General features: G+C 59.5%; 4 protein-coding genes across 11 annotated transcripts in view; all 4 read left to right on the top strand.

The window, feature by feature from the left end:
* Nucleotides 1-74: 74 nt before the first annotated feature.
* Nucleotides 75-10,845, top strand: LOC126913770 (E3 ubiquitin-protein ligase Topors-like). Its single transcript, XM_050716985.1, has 2 exons — nt 75-549; nt 10,648-10,845. The coding sequence occupies exons 1-2, from the start codon at nt 128-130 to the stop codon at nt 10,766-10,768; spliced, it is 543 nt and encodes a 180-aa protein (XP_050572942.1). The 5' UTR covers nt 75-127; the 3' UTR covers nt 10,769-10,845.
* LOC118256540 (E3 ubiquitin-protein ligase Topors-like) lies at nt 1,635-16,423 on the top strand. 6 transcript variants are annotated; one of them, XM_050716982.1, is made up of 3 exons: nt 1,635-2,199; nt 14,823-14,882; nt 15,096-16,423. In XM_050716982.1, the coding sequence occupies exon 3, from the start codon at nt 15,275-15,277 to the stop codon at nt 15,815-15,817; it is 543 nt and encodes a 180-aa protein (XP_050572939.1). In that variant the 5' UTR covers nt 1,635-2,199; nt 14,823-14,882; nt 15,096-15,274; the 3' UTR covers nt 15,818-16,423. The 6 variants fall into 6 exon arrangements, with proteins under 6 accessions (XP_050572939.1, XP_050572938.1, XP_050572936.1 ...); XM_050716981.1 differs by lacking the exon at nt 14,823-14,882 and adding an exon at nt 7,248-7,307; XM_050716979.1 differs by lacking the exons at nt 1,635-2,199; nt 14,823-14,882 and adding an exon at nt 6,794-7,307.
* On the top strand, nt 2,506-14,159 carry LOC118256536 (E3 ubiquitin-protein ligase Topors-like). The gene is made up of 2 exons (XM_050716986.1): nt 2,506-4,037; nt 14,137-14,159. Exon 1 carries the CDS (start codon nt 2,652-2,654, stop codon nt 3,192-3,194), a length of 543 nt encoding a protein of 180 aa, XP_050572943.1. The 5' UTR covers nt 2,506-2,651; the 3' UTR covers nt 3,195-4,037; nt 14,137-14,159.
* LOC118256537 (E3 ubiquitin-protein ligase Topors-like) overlaps nt 8,658-16,817 on the top strand; it is a 32,377-nt gene continuing 24,217 nt past the window's right edge. The window contains exon 1 of one of the 3 annotated variants that reach the window (XM_035563618.2): nt 8,658-9,137. The gene's annotated coding sequence lies outside the window, so the exon portion shown is untranslated. Of the gene's footprint in view, nt 9,138-14,160; nt 14,189-14,265; nt 14,724-16,817 lie in introns of those variants that run through there. The other 2 variants (XM_050716983.1, XM_050716984.1) reach the window with 2 other exon arrangements.

Raw genomic sequence — 16,817 nt, 5'->3', positions numbered from 1 at the left:
GCGTCGACGTCCTGCCGGCGACCCGCAGCGGAGGTGCTGAGGACCAGAGGCTGCTGACAACCACCTGGCCCCGGGGCAGCCTACCACAGGGGACAACCAACTCCACAGCGCGGCAGCTGCAGGCACCATGAACCATCAGGAGCAGCCAGAGGAGGAGGCCCCTGGGGACGAGACGTGCCCCATCTGCCTGGGCCGGCTGTCCAGCACGGCTCGTGTGGACCCCTGCAGGCACTCCTTCTGCCTGGGGTGCATCCTGCCCTGGGCCACTCGAAGAGCCACCTGCCCACTGTGCCGCGGGCGTATTGGGACCATCGCACTCGTGGTGCCGCCCGCCCAGCACGACGCCTCGCCCCGCCGGCCCCGCCGGGGATTGCAGCGCAACGCGGGGCTGGAGCGGCAGCAGCAGCAGCAGCAGCGGCAGAGGAGCCCCTCCAGCTACCGCTCGCGCAGCGTCTCGCCACGGCGCAGGGAGCGCAGCCCCGCCGAAGCACGACGGCTCGTCCGCAGCCGCTCCTGGCACTCGGAGCAGGACGGGCACAGGCTGCCACGGTCCCTGCAGTGCCCCGACGCCGAGGACATAGCCGAGTACATCGCCTGGCTACGTCGGGTCCAACTGGAGGAGCCGGGGTCTGGCGACCACGCGGGCCGCCATGCCAGGCCCCGCAACTGAGCAGCGACCGGGCCTCACCTGGGGACGGGCTGGGGGTGGCAGCCACAATTACCCCAGGAATAAATTATGACTTTTCCACCCTGCAAAGCCTCTGCCTCCACTTCTTCCTGCATAGGTCAGCGGGGGGGCTGAACGCAGCCCTCTCCCGCTGTCCGCGCCGCCAAGTGGGTTGGGGACGACTGCTGTTGATGGGGAATGGCTGCGGGTGGCGGGTCGCCAAGTGAGGCTGGGGGATGAGAAGCCATTTGGGAGCCACAAAGGTGACCTGGCCCAACTGGGGAAAAGGCAAAAAGCAGAAGAGGAGCAAAAGGCTCCTAAAACCTGGCAGCAGAGAATGCCTGCCAGCCGGGGAACCGGGCCTGGGAACCTGCAGCGGCCTTGGAAGGCGCTGCTGGCCTCCTACAAGTGCAGCCTAAGGGTACCTAAGAACCTGAGACTTCCTGGATGCATTCCTGTTTGACATGATTTAGGTGTTCCTGCTCCGGCAGGGGGATTGGACTAGATGATCTTTCAAGGTGCCTTCCAATCCCTAACGTTCTGTCATTGTGTGACTGTGCATCACTGCACATTCATCCTGGCCAGAGAAGGCTCAGGGGGATCTTAGCAACGTCTAGACACCCCCAAAGGGAGGATGCAGAGAAGACGGAGCCAGGCTCTTGTCAGCAGTGCCCAGCAGGCGTCCAGCTCTAGGTGTCCCTGCTTGGGCAGGACGGGGTTGGAGCAGATGACCTCCAGAGGTCCCTTCCATCCCCAACCCTTCTGGGAGCTTCCTGCTGGGTAAAAAACAGGCCCTTTTGATACCACGCAGGGTTCATAGGATGGCATAGAACGCCACCACTTCAGGTAACCATTGAGGCGCTGTTCATTTCTCTCATCCTCGCGAGACAGACAAGAGGTGGTCATGTTCCTGGTTTTCTCTAAACAACCCTAGATTTCTCATGCACGTTGCCACTTTCTCTGGCCAATTTCCACCTTCCCAGGCGATAAGTTGTTCCTCACTTTCTTCTCGTGTCCTTCTCAATGGTGAAACGCAAAAAGCCCCGTAGCTTTCCAAGGCTCGTTTTGGGGAATTAGAAAGCAGGTATTCTTTCTTAACAGCGCTTTCTTAACTCCCTTCAGGTTATTGTTCCATATTTTGTGTTCTATACTCGTCGTTTCCGTGCTCTCTTCAGGATGTGTCCAACGCTCGGGTGTCCAGCTGCACGTCAAGGACATCCCTGGCTCCCAGGGGCAGGTCCCAGGCCGCAGGCCGACCTCCTGGCCTGGACCCCAGCCTGGCAGGCGTGGCTCCTGTCAGCGTGGAGCAGCCATCTCACGTCAGCATTGTCTCACCGCAGCCAGGAGACCTCTGGCGGTGCTGACATCAGGGGCACCTCGACACCCTTGTGATGCCACCACACAGTCACTGTCGCCCTACGGCCTCACAAAAGGTGGCTGGCTATAAGAGCCCTGAGCGGCGCGCCTGCGGCCAGTCCGGCTGGTGGTACTCGAGAGCTCGACGTGCCATTGCTGGAAGGAGCGAGGCGGAGGTGTTGCACGAGGCACACGCAAAGCCATTCTTTTTGTACACTAGCCATCGAGGTTCTTCGGTAATGTCATCAAATATATCTACGTATATGTACCTCATCTGTCCTAAGTAGGGTCTTGCCCACTGTAACCTATCATATTTGCCATTTTAATAGCAATGTTTGTAATCCGTACTAAGAATATTTAGTGCTATAGTACTACAGACAACTTTGTTGAACCTAGAAAGCTAACGCATATTTGCTGCTGGAATATTTTCTTCTTGGTTCTCTCTGTAGTAGTCCTGCTGGTGGCACGCGAGGCGTCGAGGTGAAGCCAGCGAGACACGAAGCGTCGACGTCCTGCCGGCGACCCGCAGCGGAGGTGCTGAGGACCAGAGGCTGCTGATAACCACCTGGCCCCGGGGCAGCCTACCACAGGGGACAACCAACTCCACAGCGCGGCAGCTGCAGGCACCATGAACCATCAGGAGCAGCCAGAGGAGGAGGCCCCTGGGGACGAGACGTGCCCCATCTGCCTGGGCCGGCTGTCCAGCACGGCTCGTGTGGACCCCTGCAGGCACTCCTTCTGCCTGGGGTGCATCCTGCCCTGGGCCACTCGAAGAGCCACCTGCCCACTGTGCCGCGGGCGTATTGGGACCATCGCACTCGTGGTGCCGCCCGCCCAGCACGACGCCTCGCCCCGCCGGCCCCGCCGGGGATTGCAGCGCAACGCGGGGCTGGAGCGGCAGCAGCAGCAGCAGCAGCGGCAGAGGAGCCCCTCCAGCTACCGCTCGCGCAGCATCTCGCCACGGCGCAGGGAGCGCAGCCCCGCCGAAGCACGACGGCTCGTCCGCAGCCGCTCCTGGCACTCGGAGCAGGACGGGCACAGGCTGCCACGGTCCCTGCAGTACCCCGACGCCGAGGACATAGCCGAGTACATCGCCTGGCTACGTCGGGTCCAACTGGAGGAGCCGGGGTCTGGCGACCACGCGGGCCGCCACGCCAGGCCCCGCAACTGAGCAGCGACCGGGCCTCACCTGGGGACGGGCTGGGGGTGGCAGCCACAATTACCCCAGGAATAAATTATGACTTTTCCACCCTGCAAAGCCTCTGCCTCCACTTCTTCCTGCATAGGTCAGCGGGGGGGCTGAACGCAGCCCTCTCCCGCTGTCCGCGCCGCCAAGTGGGTTGGGGACGACTGCTGTTGATGGGGAATGGCTGCGGGTGGCGGGTCGCCAAGTGAGGCTGGGGGATGAGAAGCCATTTGGGAGCCACAAAGGTGACCTGGCCCAACTGGGGAAAAGGCAAAAAGCAGAAGAGGAGCAAAAGGCTCCTAAAACCTGGCAGCAGAGAATGCCTGCCAGCCGGGGAACCGGGCCTGGGAACCTGCAGCGGCCTTGGAAGGCGCTGCTGGCCTCCTACAAGTGCAGCCTAAGGGTACCTAAGAACCTGAGACTTCCTGGATGCATTCCTGTTTGACATGATTTAGGTGTTCCTGCTCCGGCAGGGGGATTGGACTAGATGATCTTTCAAGGTGCCTTCCAATCCCTAACGTTCTGTCATTGTGTGACTGTGCATCACTGCACATTCATCCTGGCCAGAGAAGGCTCAGGGGGATCTTAGCAACGTCTAGACACCCCCAAAGGGAGGATGCAAAGAAGACGGAGCCAGGCTCTTGTCAGCAGTGCCCAGCAGGCGTCCAGCTCTAGGTGTCCCTGCTTGGGCAGGACGGGGTTGGAGCAGATGACCTCCAGAGGTCCCTTCCATCCCCAACCCTTCTGGGAGCTTCCTGCTGGGTAAAAAACAGGCCCTTTTGATACCACGGAGGGTTCATAGGATGGCGTAGAACGCCACCACTTCAGGTAGCCATTGAGGCGCTGTTCATTTCTCTCATCCTCGCGAGACAGACAAGTGGTGGTCATGTTCCTGGTTTTCTCTAAACAACCCTAGATTTCTCATGCACGTTGCCACTTTCTCTGGCCAATTTCCACCTTCCCAGGCGATAAGTTGTTCCTCACTTTCTTCTCGTGTCCTTCTCAATGGTGAAACGCAAAAAGCCCCGTAGCTTTCCAAGGCTCGTTTTGGGGAATTAGAAAGCAGGTATTCTTTCTTAACAGCGCTTTCTTAACTCCCTTCAGGTTATTGTTCCATATTTTGTGTTCTATACTCGTCGTTTCCGTGCTCTCTTCAGGATGTGTCCAACGCTCGGGTGTCCAGCTGCACGTCAAGGACATCCCTGGCTCCCAGGGGCAGGTCCCAGGCCGCAGGCCGACCTCCTGGCCTGGACCCCAGCCTGGCAGGCGTGGCTCCTGTCAGCGTGGAGCAGCCATCTCACGTCAGCATTGTCTCACCGCAGCCAGGAGACCTCTGGCGGTGCTGACATCAGGGGCACCTCGACACCCTTGTGATGCCACCACACAGTCACTGTCGCCCTACGGCCTCACAAAAGGTGGCTGGCTATAAGAGCCCTGAGCGGCGCGCCTGCGGCCAGTCCGGCTGGTGGTACTCGAGAGCTCGACGTGCCATTGCTGGAAGGAGCGAGGCGGAGGTGTTGCACGAGGCACACGCAAAGCCATTCTTTTTGCACACTAGCCATCGAGGTTCTTCGGTAATGTCATCAAATATATCTACGTATATGTACCTCATCTGTCCTAAGTAGGGTCTTGCCCACTGTAACCTATCATATTTGCCATTTTAATAGCAATGTTTGTAATCCATACTAAGAATATTTAGTGCTATAGTACTACAGACAACTTTGTTGAACCTAGAAAGCTAACGTATATTTGCTGCTGGAATATTTTCTTCTTGGTTCTCTCTGTAGTAGTCCTGCTGGTGGCACGCGAGGCGTCGAGGTGAAGCCAGCGAGACACGAAGCGTCGACGTCCTGCCGGCGACCCGCAGCGGAGGTGCTGAGGACCAGAGGCTGCTGATAACCACCTGGCCCCGGGGCAGCCTACCACAGGGGACAACCAACTCCACAGCGCGGCAGCTGCAGGCACCATGAACCATCAGGAGCAGCCAGAGGAGGAGGCCCCTGGGGACGAGACGTGCCCCATCTGCCTGGGCCGGCTGTCCAGCACGGCTCGTGTGGACCCCTGCAGGCACTCCTTCTGCCTGGGGTGCATCCTGCCCTGGGCCACTCGAAGAGCCACCTGCCCACTGTGCCGCGGGCGTATTGGGACCATCGCACTCGTGGTGCCGCCCGCCCAGCACGACACCTCGCCCCGCCGGCCCCGCCGGGGATTGCAGCGCAACGCGGGGCTGGAGCGGCAGCAGCAGCAGCAGCAGCGGCAGAGGAGCCCCTCCAGCTACCGCTCGCGCAGCGTCTCGCCACGGCGCAGGGAGCGCAGCCCCGCCGAAGCACGACGGCTCGTCCGCAGCCGCTCCTGGCACTCGGAGCAGGACGGGCACAGGCTGCCACGGTCCCTGCAGTACCCCGACGCCGAGGACATAGCCGAGTACATCGCCTGGCTACGTCGGGTCCAACTGGAGGAGCCGGGGTCTGGCGACCACGCGGGCCGCCACGCCAGGCCCCGCAACTGAGCAGCGACCGGGCCTCACCTGGGGACGGGCTGGGGGTGGCAGCCACAATTACCCCAGGAATAAATTATGACTTTTCCACCCTGCAAAGCCTCTGCCTCCACTTCTTCCTGCATAGGTCAGCGGGGGGGCTGAACGCAGCCCTCTCCCGCTGTCCGCGCCGCCAAGTGGGTTGGGGACGACTGCTGTTGATGGGGAATGGCTGCGGGTGGCGGGTCGCCAAGTGAGGCTGGGGGATGAGAAGCCATTTGGGAGCCACAAAGGTGACCTGGCCCAACTGGGGAAAAGGCAAAAAGCAGAAGAGGAGCAAAAGGCTCCTAAAACCTGGCAGCAGAGAATGCCTGCCAGCCGGGGAACCGGGCCTGGGAACCTGCAGTGGCCTTGGAAGGCGCTGCTGGCCTCCTACAAGTGCAGCCTAAGGGTACCTAAGAACCTGAGACTTCCTGGATGCATTCCTGTTTGACATGATTTAGGTGTTCCTGCTCCGGCAGGGGGATTGGACTAGATGATCTTTCAAGGTGCCTTCCAATCCCTAACGTTCTGTCATTGTGTGACTGTGCATCACTGCACATTCATCCTGGCCAGAGAAGGCTCAGGGGGATCTTAGCAACGTCTAGACACCCCCAAAGGGAGGATGCAGAGAAGACGGAGCCAGGCTCTTGTCAGCAGTGCCCAGCAGGCGTCCAGCTCTAGGTGTCCCTGCTTGGGCAGGACGGGGTTGGAGCAGATGACCTCCAGAGGTCCCTTCCATCCCCAACCCTTCTGGGAGCTTCCTGCTGGGTAAAAAACAGGCCCTTTTGATACCACGCAGGGTTCATAGGATGGCGTAGAACGCCACCACTTCAGGTAGCCATTGAGGCGCTGTTCATTTCTCTCATCCTCGCGAGACAGACAAGTGGTGGTCATGTTCCTGGTTTTCTCTAAACAACCCTAGATTTCTCATGCACGTTGCCACTTTCTCTGGCCAATTTCCACCTTCCCAGGCGATAAGTTGTTCCTCACTTTCTTCTCGTGTCCTTCTCAATGGTGAAACGCAAAAAGCCCCATAGCTTTCCAAGGCTCCTTTTGGGGAATTAGAAAGCAGGTATTCTTTCTTAACAGCGCTTTCTTAACTCCCTTCAGGTTATTGTTCCATATTTTGTGTTCTATACTCGTCGTTTCCGTGCTCTCTTCAGGATGTGTCCAACGCTCGGGTGTCCAGCTGCACGTCAAGGACATCCCTGGCTCCCAGGGGCAGGTCCCAGGCCGCAGGCCGACCTCCTGGCCTGGACCCCAGCCTGGCAGGCGTGGCTCCTGTCAGCGTGGAGCAGCCATCTCACGTCAGCATTGTCTCACCGCAGCCAGGAGACCTCTGGCGGTGCTGACATCAGGGGCACCTCGACACCCTTGTGATGCCACCACACAGTCACTGTCGCCCTACGGCCTCACAAAAGGTGGCTGGCTATAAGAGCCCTGAGCGGCGCGCCTGTGGCCAGTCCGGCTGGTGGTACTCGAGAGCTCGACGTGCCATTGCTGGAAGGAGCGAGGCGGAGGTGTTGCACGAGGCACACGCAAAGCCATTCTTTTTGCACACTAGCCATCGAGGTTCTTCGGTAATGTCATCAAATATATCTACGTATATGTACCTCATCTGTCCTAAGTAGGGTCTTGCCCACTGTAACCTATCATATTTGCCATTTTAATAGCAATGTTTGTAATCCATACTAAGAATATTTAGTGCTATAGTACTACAGACAACTTTGTTGAACCTAGAAAGCTAACGTATATTTGCTGCTGGAATATTTTCTTCTTGGTTCTCTCTGTAGTAGTCCTGCTGGTGGCACGCGAGGCGTCGAGGTGAAGCCAGCGAGACACGAAGCGTCGACGTCCTGCCGGCGACCCGCAGCGGAGGTGCTGAGGACCAGAGGCTGCTGATAACCACCTGGCCCCGGGGCAGCCTACCACAGGGGACAACCAACTCCACAGCGCGGCAGCTGCAGACACCATGAACCATCAGGAGCAGCCAGAGGAGGAGGCCCCTGGGGACGAGACGTGCCCCATCTGCCTGGGCCGGCTGTCCAGCACGGCTCGTGTGGACCCCTGCAGGCACTCCTTCTGCCTGGGGTGCATCCTGCCCTGGGCCACTCGAAGAGCCACCTGCCCACTGTGCCGCGGGCGTATTGGGACCATCGCACTCGTGGTGCCGCCCGCCCAGCACGACGCCTCGCCCCGCCGGCCCCGCCGGGGATTGCAGCGCAACGCGGGGCTGGAGCGGCAGCAGCAGCAGCAGCAGCGGCAGAGGAGCCCCTCCAGCTACCGCTCGCGCAGCGTCTCGCCACGGCGCAGGGAGCGCAGCCCCGCCGAAGCACGACGGCTCGTCCGCAGCCGCTCCTGGCACTCGGAGCAGGACGGGCACAGGCTGCCACGGTCCCTGCAGTACCCCGACGCCGAGGACATAGCCGAGTACATCGCCTGGCTACGTCGGGTCCAACTGGAGGAGCCGGGGTCTGGCGACCACGCGGGCCGCCACGCCAGGCCCCGCAACTGAGCAGCGACCGGGCCTCACCTGGGGACGGGCTGGGGGTGGCAGCCACAATTACCCCAGGAATAAATTATGACTTTTCCACCCTGCAAAGCCTCTGCCTCCACTTCTTCCTGCATAGGTCAGCGGGGGGGCTGAACGCAGCCCTCTCCCGCTGTCCGCGCCGCCAAGTGGGTTGGGGACGACTGCTGTTGATGGGGAATGGCTGCGGGTGGCGGGTCCCCAAGTGAGGCTGGGGGATGAGAAGCCATTTGGGAGCCACAAAGGTGACCTGGCCCAACTGGGGAAAAGGCAAAAAGCAGAAGAGGAGCAAAAGGCTCCTAAAACCTGGCAGCAGAGAATGCCTGCCAGCCGGGGAACCGGGCCTGGGAACCTGCAGCGGCCTTGGAAGGCGCTGCTGGCCTCCTCCAAGTGCAGCCTAAGGGTACCTAAGAACCTGAGACTTCCTGGATGCATTCCTGTTTGACATGATTTAGGTGTTCCTGCTCCGGCAGGGGGATTGGACTAGATGATCTTTCAAGGTGCCTTCCAATCCCTAACGTTCTGTCATTGTGTGACTGTGCATCACTGCACATTCATCCTGGCCAGAGAAGGCTCAGGGGGATCTTAGCAACGTCTAGACACCCCCAAAGGGAGGATGCAAAGAAGACGGAGCCAGGCTCTTGTCAGCAGTGCCCAGCAGGCGTCCAGCTCTAGGTGTCCCTGCTTGGGCAGGACGGGGTTGGAGCAGATGACCTCCAGAGGTCCCTTCCATCCCCAACCCTTCTGGGAGCTTCCTGCTGGGTAAAAAACAGGCCCTTTTGACACCACGCAGGGTTCATAGGATGGCGTAGAACGCCACCACTTCAGGTAACCATTGAGGCGCTGTTCATTTCTCTCATCCTCGCGGGACAGACAAGAGGTGGTCATGTTCCTGGTTTTCTCTAAACAACCCTAGATTTCTCATGCACGTTGCCACTTTCTCTGGCCAATTTCCACCTTCCCAGGCGATAAGTTGTTCCTCACTTTCTTCTCGTGTCCTTCTCAATGGTGAAACGCAAAAAGCCCCGTAGCTTTCCAAGGCTCGTTTTGGGGAATTAGAAAGCAGGTATTCTTTCTTAACAGCGCTTTCTTAACTCCCTTCAGGTTATTGTTCCATATTTTGTGTTCTATACTCGTCGTTTCCGTGCTCTCTTCAGGATGTGTCCAACGCTCGGGTGTCCAGCTGCACGTCAAGGACATCCCTGGCTCCCAGGGGCAGGTCCCAGGCCGCAGGCCGACCTCCTGGCCTGGACCCCAGCCTGGCAGGCGTGGCTCCTGTCAGCGTGGAGCAGCCATCTCACGTCAGCATTGTCTCACCGCAGCCAGGAGACCTCTGGCGGTGCTGACATCAGGGGCACCTCGACACCCTTGTGATGCCACCACACAGTCACTGTCGCCCTACGGCCTCACAAAAGGTGGCTGGCTATAAGAGCCCTGAGCGGCGCGCCTGCGGCCAGTCCGGCTGGTGGTACTCGAGAGCTCGACGTGCCATTGCTGGAAGGAGCGAGGCGGAGGTGTTGCACGAGGCACACGCAAAGCCATTCTTTTTGCACACTAGCCATCGAGGTTCTTCGGTAATGTCATCAAATATATCTACGTATATGTACCTCATCTGTCCTAAGTAGGGTCTTGCCCACTGTAACCTATCATATTTGCCATTTTAATAGCAATGTTTGCTAATCCATACTAAGAATATTTAGTGCTATAGTACTACAGACAACTTTGTTGAACCTAGAAAGCTAACGTATATTTGCTGCTGGAATATTTTCTTCTTGGTTCTCTCTGTAGTAGTCCTGCTGGTGGCACGCGAGGCGTCGAGGTGAAGCCAGCGAGACACGAAGCGTCGACGTCCTGCCGGCGACCCGCAGCGGAGGTGCTGAGGACCAGAGGCTGCTGATAACCACCTGGCCCCGGGGCAGCCTACCACAGGGGACAACCAACTCCACAGCGCGGCAGCTGCAGGCACCATGAACCATCAGGAGCAGCCAGAGGAGGAGGCCCCTGGGGACGAGACGTGCCCCATCTGCCTGGGCCGGCTGTCCAGCACGGCTCGTGTGGACCCCTGCAGGCACTCCTTCTGCCTGGGGTGCATCCTGCCCTGGGCCACTCGAAGAGCCACCTGCCCACTGTGCCGCGGGCGTATTGGGACCATCGCACTCGTGGTGCCGCCCGCCCAGCACGACGCCTCGCCCCGCCGGCCCCGCCGGGGATTGCAGCGCAACGCGGGGCTGGAGCGGCAGCAGCAGCAGCAGCAGCGGCAGAGGAGCCCCTCCAGCTACCGCTCGCGCAGCGTCTCGCCACGGCGCAGGGAGCGCAGCCCCGCCGAAGCACGACGGCTCGTCCGCAGCCGCTCCTGGCACTCGGAGCAGGACGGGCACAGGCTGCCACAGGTCCCTGCAGTACCCCGACGCCGAGGACATAGCCGAGTACATCGCCTGGCTACGTCGGGTCCAACTGGAGGAGCCGGGGTCTGGCGACCACGCGGGCCGCCACGCCAGGCCCCGCAACTGAGCAGCGACCGGGCCTCACCTGGGGACGGGCTGGGGGTGGCAGCCACAATTACCCCAGGAATAAATTATGACTTTTCCACCCTGCAAAGCCTCTGCCTCCACTTCTTCCTGCATAGGTCAGCTGGGGGGGCTGAACGCAGCCCTCTCCCGCTGTCCGCGCCGCCAAGTGGGTTGGGGACGACTGCTGTTGATGGGGAATGGCTGCGGGTGGCGGGTCGCCAAGTGAGGCTGGGGGATGAGAAGCCATTTGGGAGCCACAAAGGTGACCTGGCCCAACTGGGGAAAAGGCAAAAAGCAGAAGAGGAGCAAAAGGCTCCTAAAACCTGGCAGCAGAGAATGCCTGCCAGCCGGGGAACCGGGCCTGGGAACCTGCAGCGGCCTTGGAAGGCGCTGCTGGCCTCCTCCAAGTGCAGCCTAAGGGTACCTAAGAACCTGAGACTTCCTGGATGCATTCCTGTTTGACATGATTTAGGTGTTCCTGCTCCGGCAGGGGGATTGGACTAGATGATCTTTCAAGGTGCCTTCCAATCCCTAACGTTCTGTCATTGTGTGACTGTGCATCACTGCACATTCATCCTGGCCAGAGAAGGCTCAGGGGGATCTTAGCAACGTCTAGACACCCCCAAAGGGAGGATGCAAAGAAGACGGAGCCAGGCTCTTGTCAGCAGTGCCCAGCAGGCGTCCAGCTCTAGGTGTCCCTGCTTGGGCAGGACGGGGTTGGAGCAGATGACCTCCAGAGGTCCCTTCCATCCCCAACCCTTCTGGGAGCTTCCTGCTGGGTAAAAAACAGGCCCTTTTGACACCACGCAGGGTTCATAGGATGGCGTAGAACGCCACCACTTCAGGTAACCATTGAGGCGCTGTTCATTTCTCTCATCCTCGCGGGACAGACAAGAGGTGGTCATGTTCCTGGTTTTCTCTAAACAACCCTAGATTTCTCATGCACGTTCCCACTTTCTCTGGCCAATTTCCACCTTCCCAGGCGATAAGTTGTTCCTCACTTTCTTCTCGTGTCCTTCTCAATGGTGAAACGCAAAAAGCCCCGTAGCTTTCCAAGGCTCGTTTTGGGGAATTAGAAAGCAGGTATTCTTTCTTAACAGCGCTTTCTTAACTCCCTTCAGGTTATTGTTCCATATTTTGTGTTCTATACTCGTCGTTTCCGTGCTCTCTTCAGGATGTGTCCAACGCTCGGGTGTCCAGCTGCACGTCAAGGACATCCCTGGCTCCCAGGGGCAGGTCCCAGGCCGCAGGCCGACCTCCTGGCCTGGACCCCAGCCTGGCAGGCGTGGCTCCTGTCAGTGTGGAGCAGCCATCTCACGTCAGCATTGTCTCACCGCAGCCAGGAGACCTCTGGCGGTGCTGACATCAGGGGCACCTCGAGACCCTTGTGATGCCACCACACAGTCACTGTCGCCCTACGGCCTCACAAAAGGTGGCTGGCTATAAGAGCCCTGAGCGGCGCGCCTGCGGCCAGTCCGGCTGGTGGTACTCGAGAGCTCGACGTGCCATTGCTGGAAGGAGCGAGGCGGAGGTGTTGCACGAGGCACACGCAAAGCCATTCTTTTTGCACACTAGCCATCGAGGTTCTTCGGTAATGTCATCAAATATATCTACGTATATGTACCTCATCTGTCCTAAGTAGGGTCTTGCCCACTGTAACCTATCATATTTGCCATTTTAATAGCAATGTTTGTAATCCATACTAAGAATATTTAGTGCTATAGTACTACAGACAACTTTGTTGAACCTAGAAAGCTAACGTATATTTGCTGCTGGAATATTTTCTTCTTGGTTCTCTCTGTAGTAGTCCTGCTGGTGGCACGCGAGGCGTCGAGGTGAAGCCAGCGAGACACGAAGCGTCGACGTCCTGCCGGCGACCCGCAGCGGAGGTGCTGAGGACCAGAGGCTGCTGATAACCACCTGGCCCCGGGGCAGCCTACCACAGGGGACAACCAACTCCACAGCGCGGCAGCTGCAGGCACCATGAACCATCAGGAGCAGCCAGAGGAGGAGGCCCCTGGGGACGAGACGTGCCCCATCTGCCTGGGCCGGCTGTCCAGCACGGCTCGTGTGGACCCCTGCAGGCACTCCTTCTGCCTGGGGTGCATCCTGCCCTGGGCCACTCGAAGAGCCACCTGCCCACTGTGCCGCGGGCGTATTGGGACCATCGCACTCGTGGTGCCGCCCGCCCAGCACGACGCCTCGCCCCGCCGGCCCCGCCGGGGATTGCAGCGCAACGCGGGGCTGGAGTGGCAGCAGCAGCAGCAGCAGCGGCAGAGGAGCCCCTCCAGCTACCGCTCGCGCAGCGTCTCGCCACGGCGCAGGGAGCGCAGCCCCGCCGAAGCACGACGGCTCGTCCGCAGCCGCTCCTGGCACTCGGAGCAGGACGGGCACAGGCTGCCACAGTCCCTGCAGTACCCCGACGCCGAGGACATAGCCGAGTACATCGCCTGGCTACGTCGGGTCCAACTGGAGGAGCCGGGGTCTGGCGACCACGCGGGCCGCCACGCCAGGCCCCGCAACTGAGCAGCGACCGGGCCTCACCTGGGGACGGGCTGGGGGTGGCAGCCACAATTACCCCAGGAATAAATTATGACTTTTCCACCCTGCAAAGCCTCTGCCTCCACTTCTTCCTGCATAGGTCAGCGGGGGGGCTGAACGCAGCCCTCTCCCGCTGTCCGCGCCGCCAAGTGGGTTGGGGACGACTGCTGTTGATGGGGAATGGCTGCGGGTGGCGGGTCGCCAAGTGAGGCTGGGGGATGAGAAGCCATTTGGGAGCCACAAAGGTGACCTGGCCCAACTGGGGAAAAGGCAAAAAGCAGAAGAGGAGCAAAAGGCTCCTAAAACCTGGCAGCAGAGAATGCCTGCCAGCCGGGGAACCGGGCCTGGGAACCTGCAGCGGCCTTGGAAGGCGCTGCTGGCCTCCTCCAAGTGCAGCCTAAGGGTACCTAAGAACCTGAGACTTCCTGGATGCATTCCTGTTTGACATGATTTAGGTGTTCCTGCTCCGGCAGGGGGATTGGACTAGATGATCTTTCAAGGTGCCTTCCAATCCCTAACGTTCTGTCATTGTGTGACTGTGCATCACTGCACATTCATCCTGGCCAGAGAAGGCTCAGGGGGATCTTAGCAACGTCTAGACACCCCCAAAGGGAGGATGCAAAGAAGACGGAGCCAGGCTCTTGTCAGCAGTGCCCAGCAGGCGTCCAGCTCTAGGTGTCCCTGCTTGGGCAGGACGGGGTTGGAGCAGATGACCTCCAGAGGTCCCTTCCATCCCCAGCCCTTCTGGGAGCTTCCTGCTGGGTAAAAAACAGGCCCTTTTGATACCACGCAGGGTTCATAGGATGGCGTAGAACGCCACCACTTCAGGTAACCATTGAGGCGCTGTTCATTTCTCTCATCCTCGCGGGACAGACAAGAGGTGGTCATGTTCCTGGTTTTCTCTAAACAACCCTAGATTTCTCATGCACGTTGCCACTTTCTCTGGCCAATTTCCACCTTCCCAGGCGATAAGTTGTTCCTCACTTTCTTCTTGTGTCCTTCTCAATGGTGAAACGCAAAAAGCCCCGTAGCTTTCCAAGGCTCGTTTTGGGGAATTAGAAAGCAGGTATTCTTTCTTAACAGCGCTTTCTTAACTCCCTTCAGGTTATTGTTCCATATTTTGTGTTCTATACTCGTCGTTTCCGTGCTCTCTTCAGGATGTGTCCAACGCTCGGGTGTCCAGCTGCACGTCAAGGACATCCCTGGCTCCCAGGGGCAGGTCCCAGGCCGCAGGCCGACCTCCTGGCCTGGACCCCAGCCTGGCAGGCGTGGCTCCTGTCAGCGTGGAGCAGCCATCTCACGTCAGCATTGTCTCACCGCAGCCAGGAGACCTCTGGCGGTGCTGACATCAGGGGCACCTCGACACCCTTGTGATGCCACCACACCGTCACTGTCGCCCTACGGCCTCACAAAAGGTGGCTGGCTATAAGAGCCCTGAGCGGCGTGCCTGCGGCCAGTCCGGCTGGTGGTACTCGAGAGCTCGACGTGCCATTGCTGGAAGGAGCGAGGCGGAGGTGTTGCACGAGGCACACGCAAAGCCATTCTTTTTGCACACTAGCCATCGAGGTTCTTCGGTAATGTCATCAAATATATCTACGTATATGTACCTCATCTGTCCTAAGTAGGGTCTTGCCCACTGTAACCTATCATATTTGCCATTTTAATAGCAATGTTTGTAATCCGTACTAAGAATATTTAGTGCTATAGTACTACAGACAACTTTGTTGAACCTAGAAAGCTAACGTATATTTGCTGCTGGAATATTTTCTTCTTGGTTCTCTCTGTAGTAGTCCTGCTGGTGGCACGCGAGGCGTCGAGGTGAAGCCAGCGAGACACGAAGCGTCGACGTCCTGCCGGCGACCCGCAGCGGAGGTGCTGAGGACCAGAGGCTGCTGATAACCACCTGGCCCCGGGGCAGCCTACCACAGGGGACAACCAACTCCACAGCGCGGCAGCTGCAGGCACCATGAACCATCAGGAGCAGCCAGAGGAGGAGGCCCCTGGGGACGAGACGTGCCCCATCTGCCTGGGCCGGCTGTCCAGCACGGCTCGTGTGGACCCCTGCAGGCACTCCTTCTGCCTGGGGTGCATCCTGCCCTGGGCCACTCGAAGAGCCACCTGCCCACTGTGCCGCGGGCGTATTGGGACCATCGCACTCGTGGTGCCGCCCGCCCAGCACGACGCCTCGCCCCGCCGGCCCCGCCGGGGATTGCAGCGCAACGCGGGGCTGGAGCGGCAGCAGCAGCAGCAGCAGCGGCAGAGGAGCCCCTCCAGCTACCGCTCGCGCAGCGTCTCGCCACGGCGCAGGGAGCGCAGCCCCGCCGAAGCACGACGGCTCGTCCGCAGCCGCTCCTGGCACTCGGAGCAGGACGGGCACAGGCTGCCACGGTCCCTGCAGTACCCCGACGCCGAGGACATAGCCGAGTACATCGCCTGGCTACGTCGGGTCCAACTGGAGGAGCCGGGGTCTGGCGACCACGCGGGCCGCCACGCCAGGCCCCGCAACTGAGCAGCGACCGGGCCTCACCTGGGGACGGGCTGGGGGTGGCAGCCACAATTACCCCAGGAATAAATTATGACTTTTCCACCCTGCAAAGCCTCTGCCTCCACTTCTTCCTGCATAGGTCAGCGGGGGGGCTGAACGCAGCCCTCTCCCGCTGTCCGCGCCGCCAAGTGGGTTGGGGACGACTGCTGTTGATGGGGAATGGCTGCGGGTGGCGGGTCCCCAAGTGAGGCTGGGGGATGAGAAGCCATTTGGGAGCCACAAAGGTGACCTGGCCCAACTGGGGAAAAGGCAAAAAGCAGAAGAGGAGCAAAAGGCTCCTAAAACCTGGCAGCAGAGAATGCCTGCCAGCCGGGGAACCGGGCCTGGGAACCTGCAGCGGCCTTGGAAGGCGCTGCTGGCCTCCTGCAAGTGCAGCCTAAGGGTACCTAAGAACCTGAGACTTCCTCAAGATACCACCACCAAGGGCAAAAGCAAGGAACTAGAAGAGCAACGGGCTGAGAAGGAGGAATTGCTCTGGGAAAGCAATTTTCCCTTTTGATAGAACAAGGACTGCTTTTCTATCCAAAATGGAGCACCTCTCTCCCTCAGAACTGCCTGTGCTGCACAAACTGTTCTTGCCTACACGACATCCTAAACCCACTGAACCTTTGCTGGGGATGCGTGGCTGACTCCCAACCCCACGGTGGGAGTCTCGCCTCTTTGAAGTGGCACTCTGTTCTTGATTCATTGGGGCCCGCTCCTGGGTTCGGTCTCTTCCGAGATGGCTTTTCTTCATTAGCCTGATACTCTCTCCATGCTTGCCTTTAATCACAGAATATTGCTGGTATGGAGCTGGGTTCTGGATTTCGGATGACAGGGATGCTGATAACACACCGATCTTCTAGCTGTTGCAGAGCAGTGCTTACGCACAGTCAAGGGGTGCACCAGGAGCTGGGAGGGGATGCCGCCAGGACAGCTGGCCCAAACTGGCCAGAGCCACGTCCCATACCGTATGGGGTCATGC

This window comes from Cygnus atratus, unplaced genomic scaffold (assembly GCF_013377495.2).
Source record: "Cygnus atratus isolate AKBS03 ecotype Queensland, Australia unplaced genomic scaffold, CAtr_DNAZoo_HiC_assembly HiC_scaffold_73, whole genome shotgun sequence".
Lineage (NCBI taxonomy): Eukaryota > Metazoa > Chordata > Aves > Anseriformes > Anatidae > Cygnus > Cygnus atratus.
The sequence above is the reverse complement of the archived record's forward strand: the minus strand, read 5'-3'. Positions and strand labels throughout refer to the sequence as shown.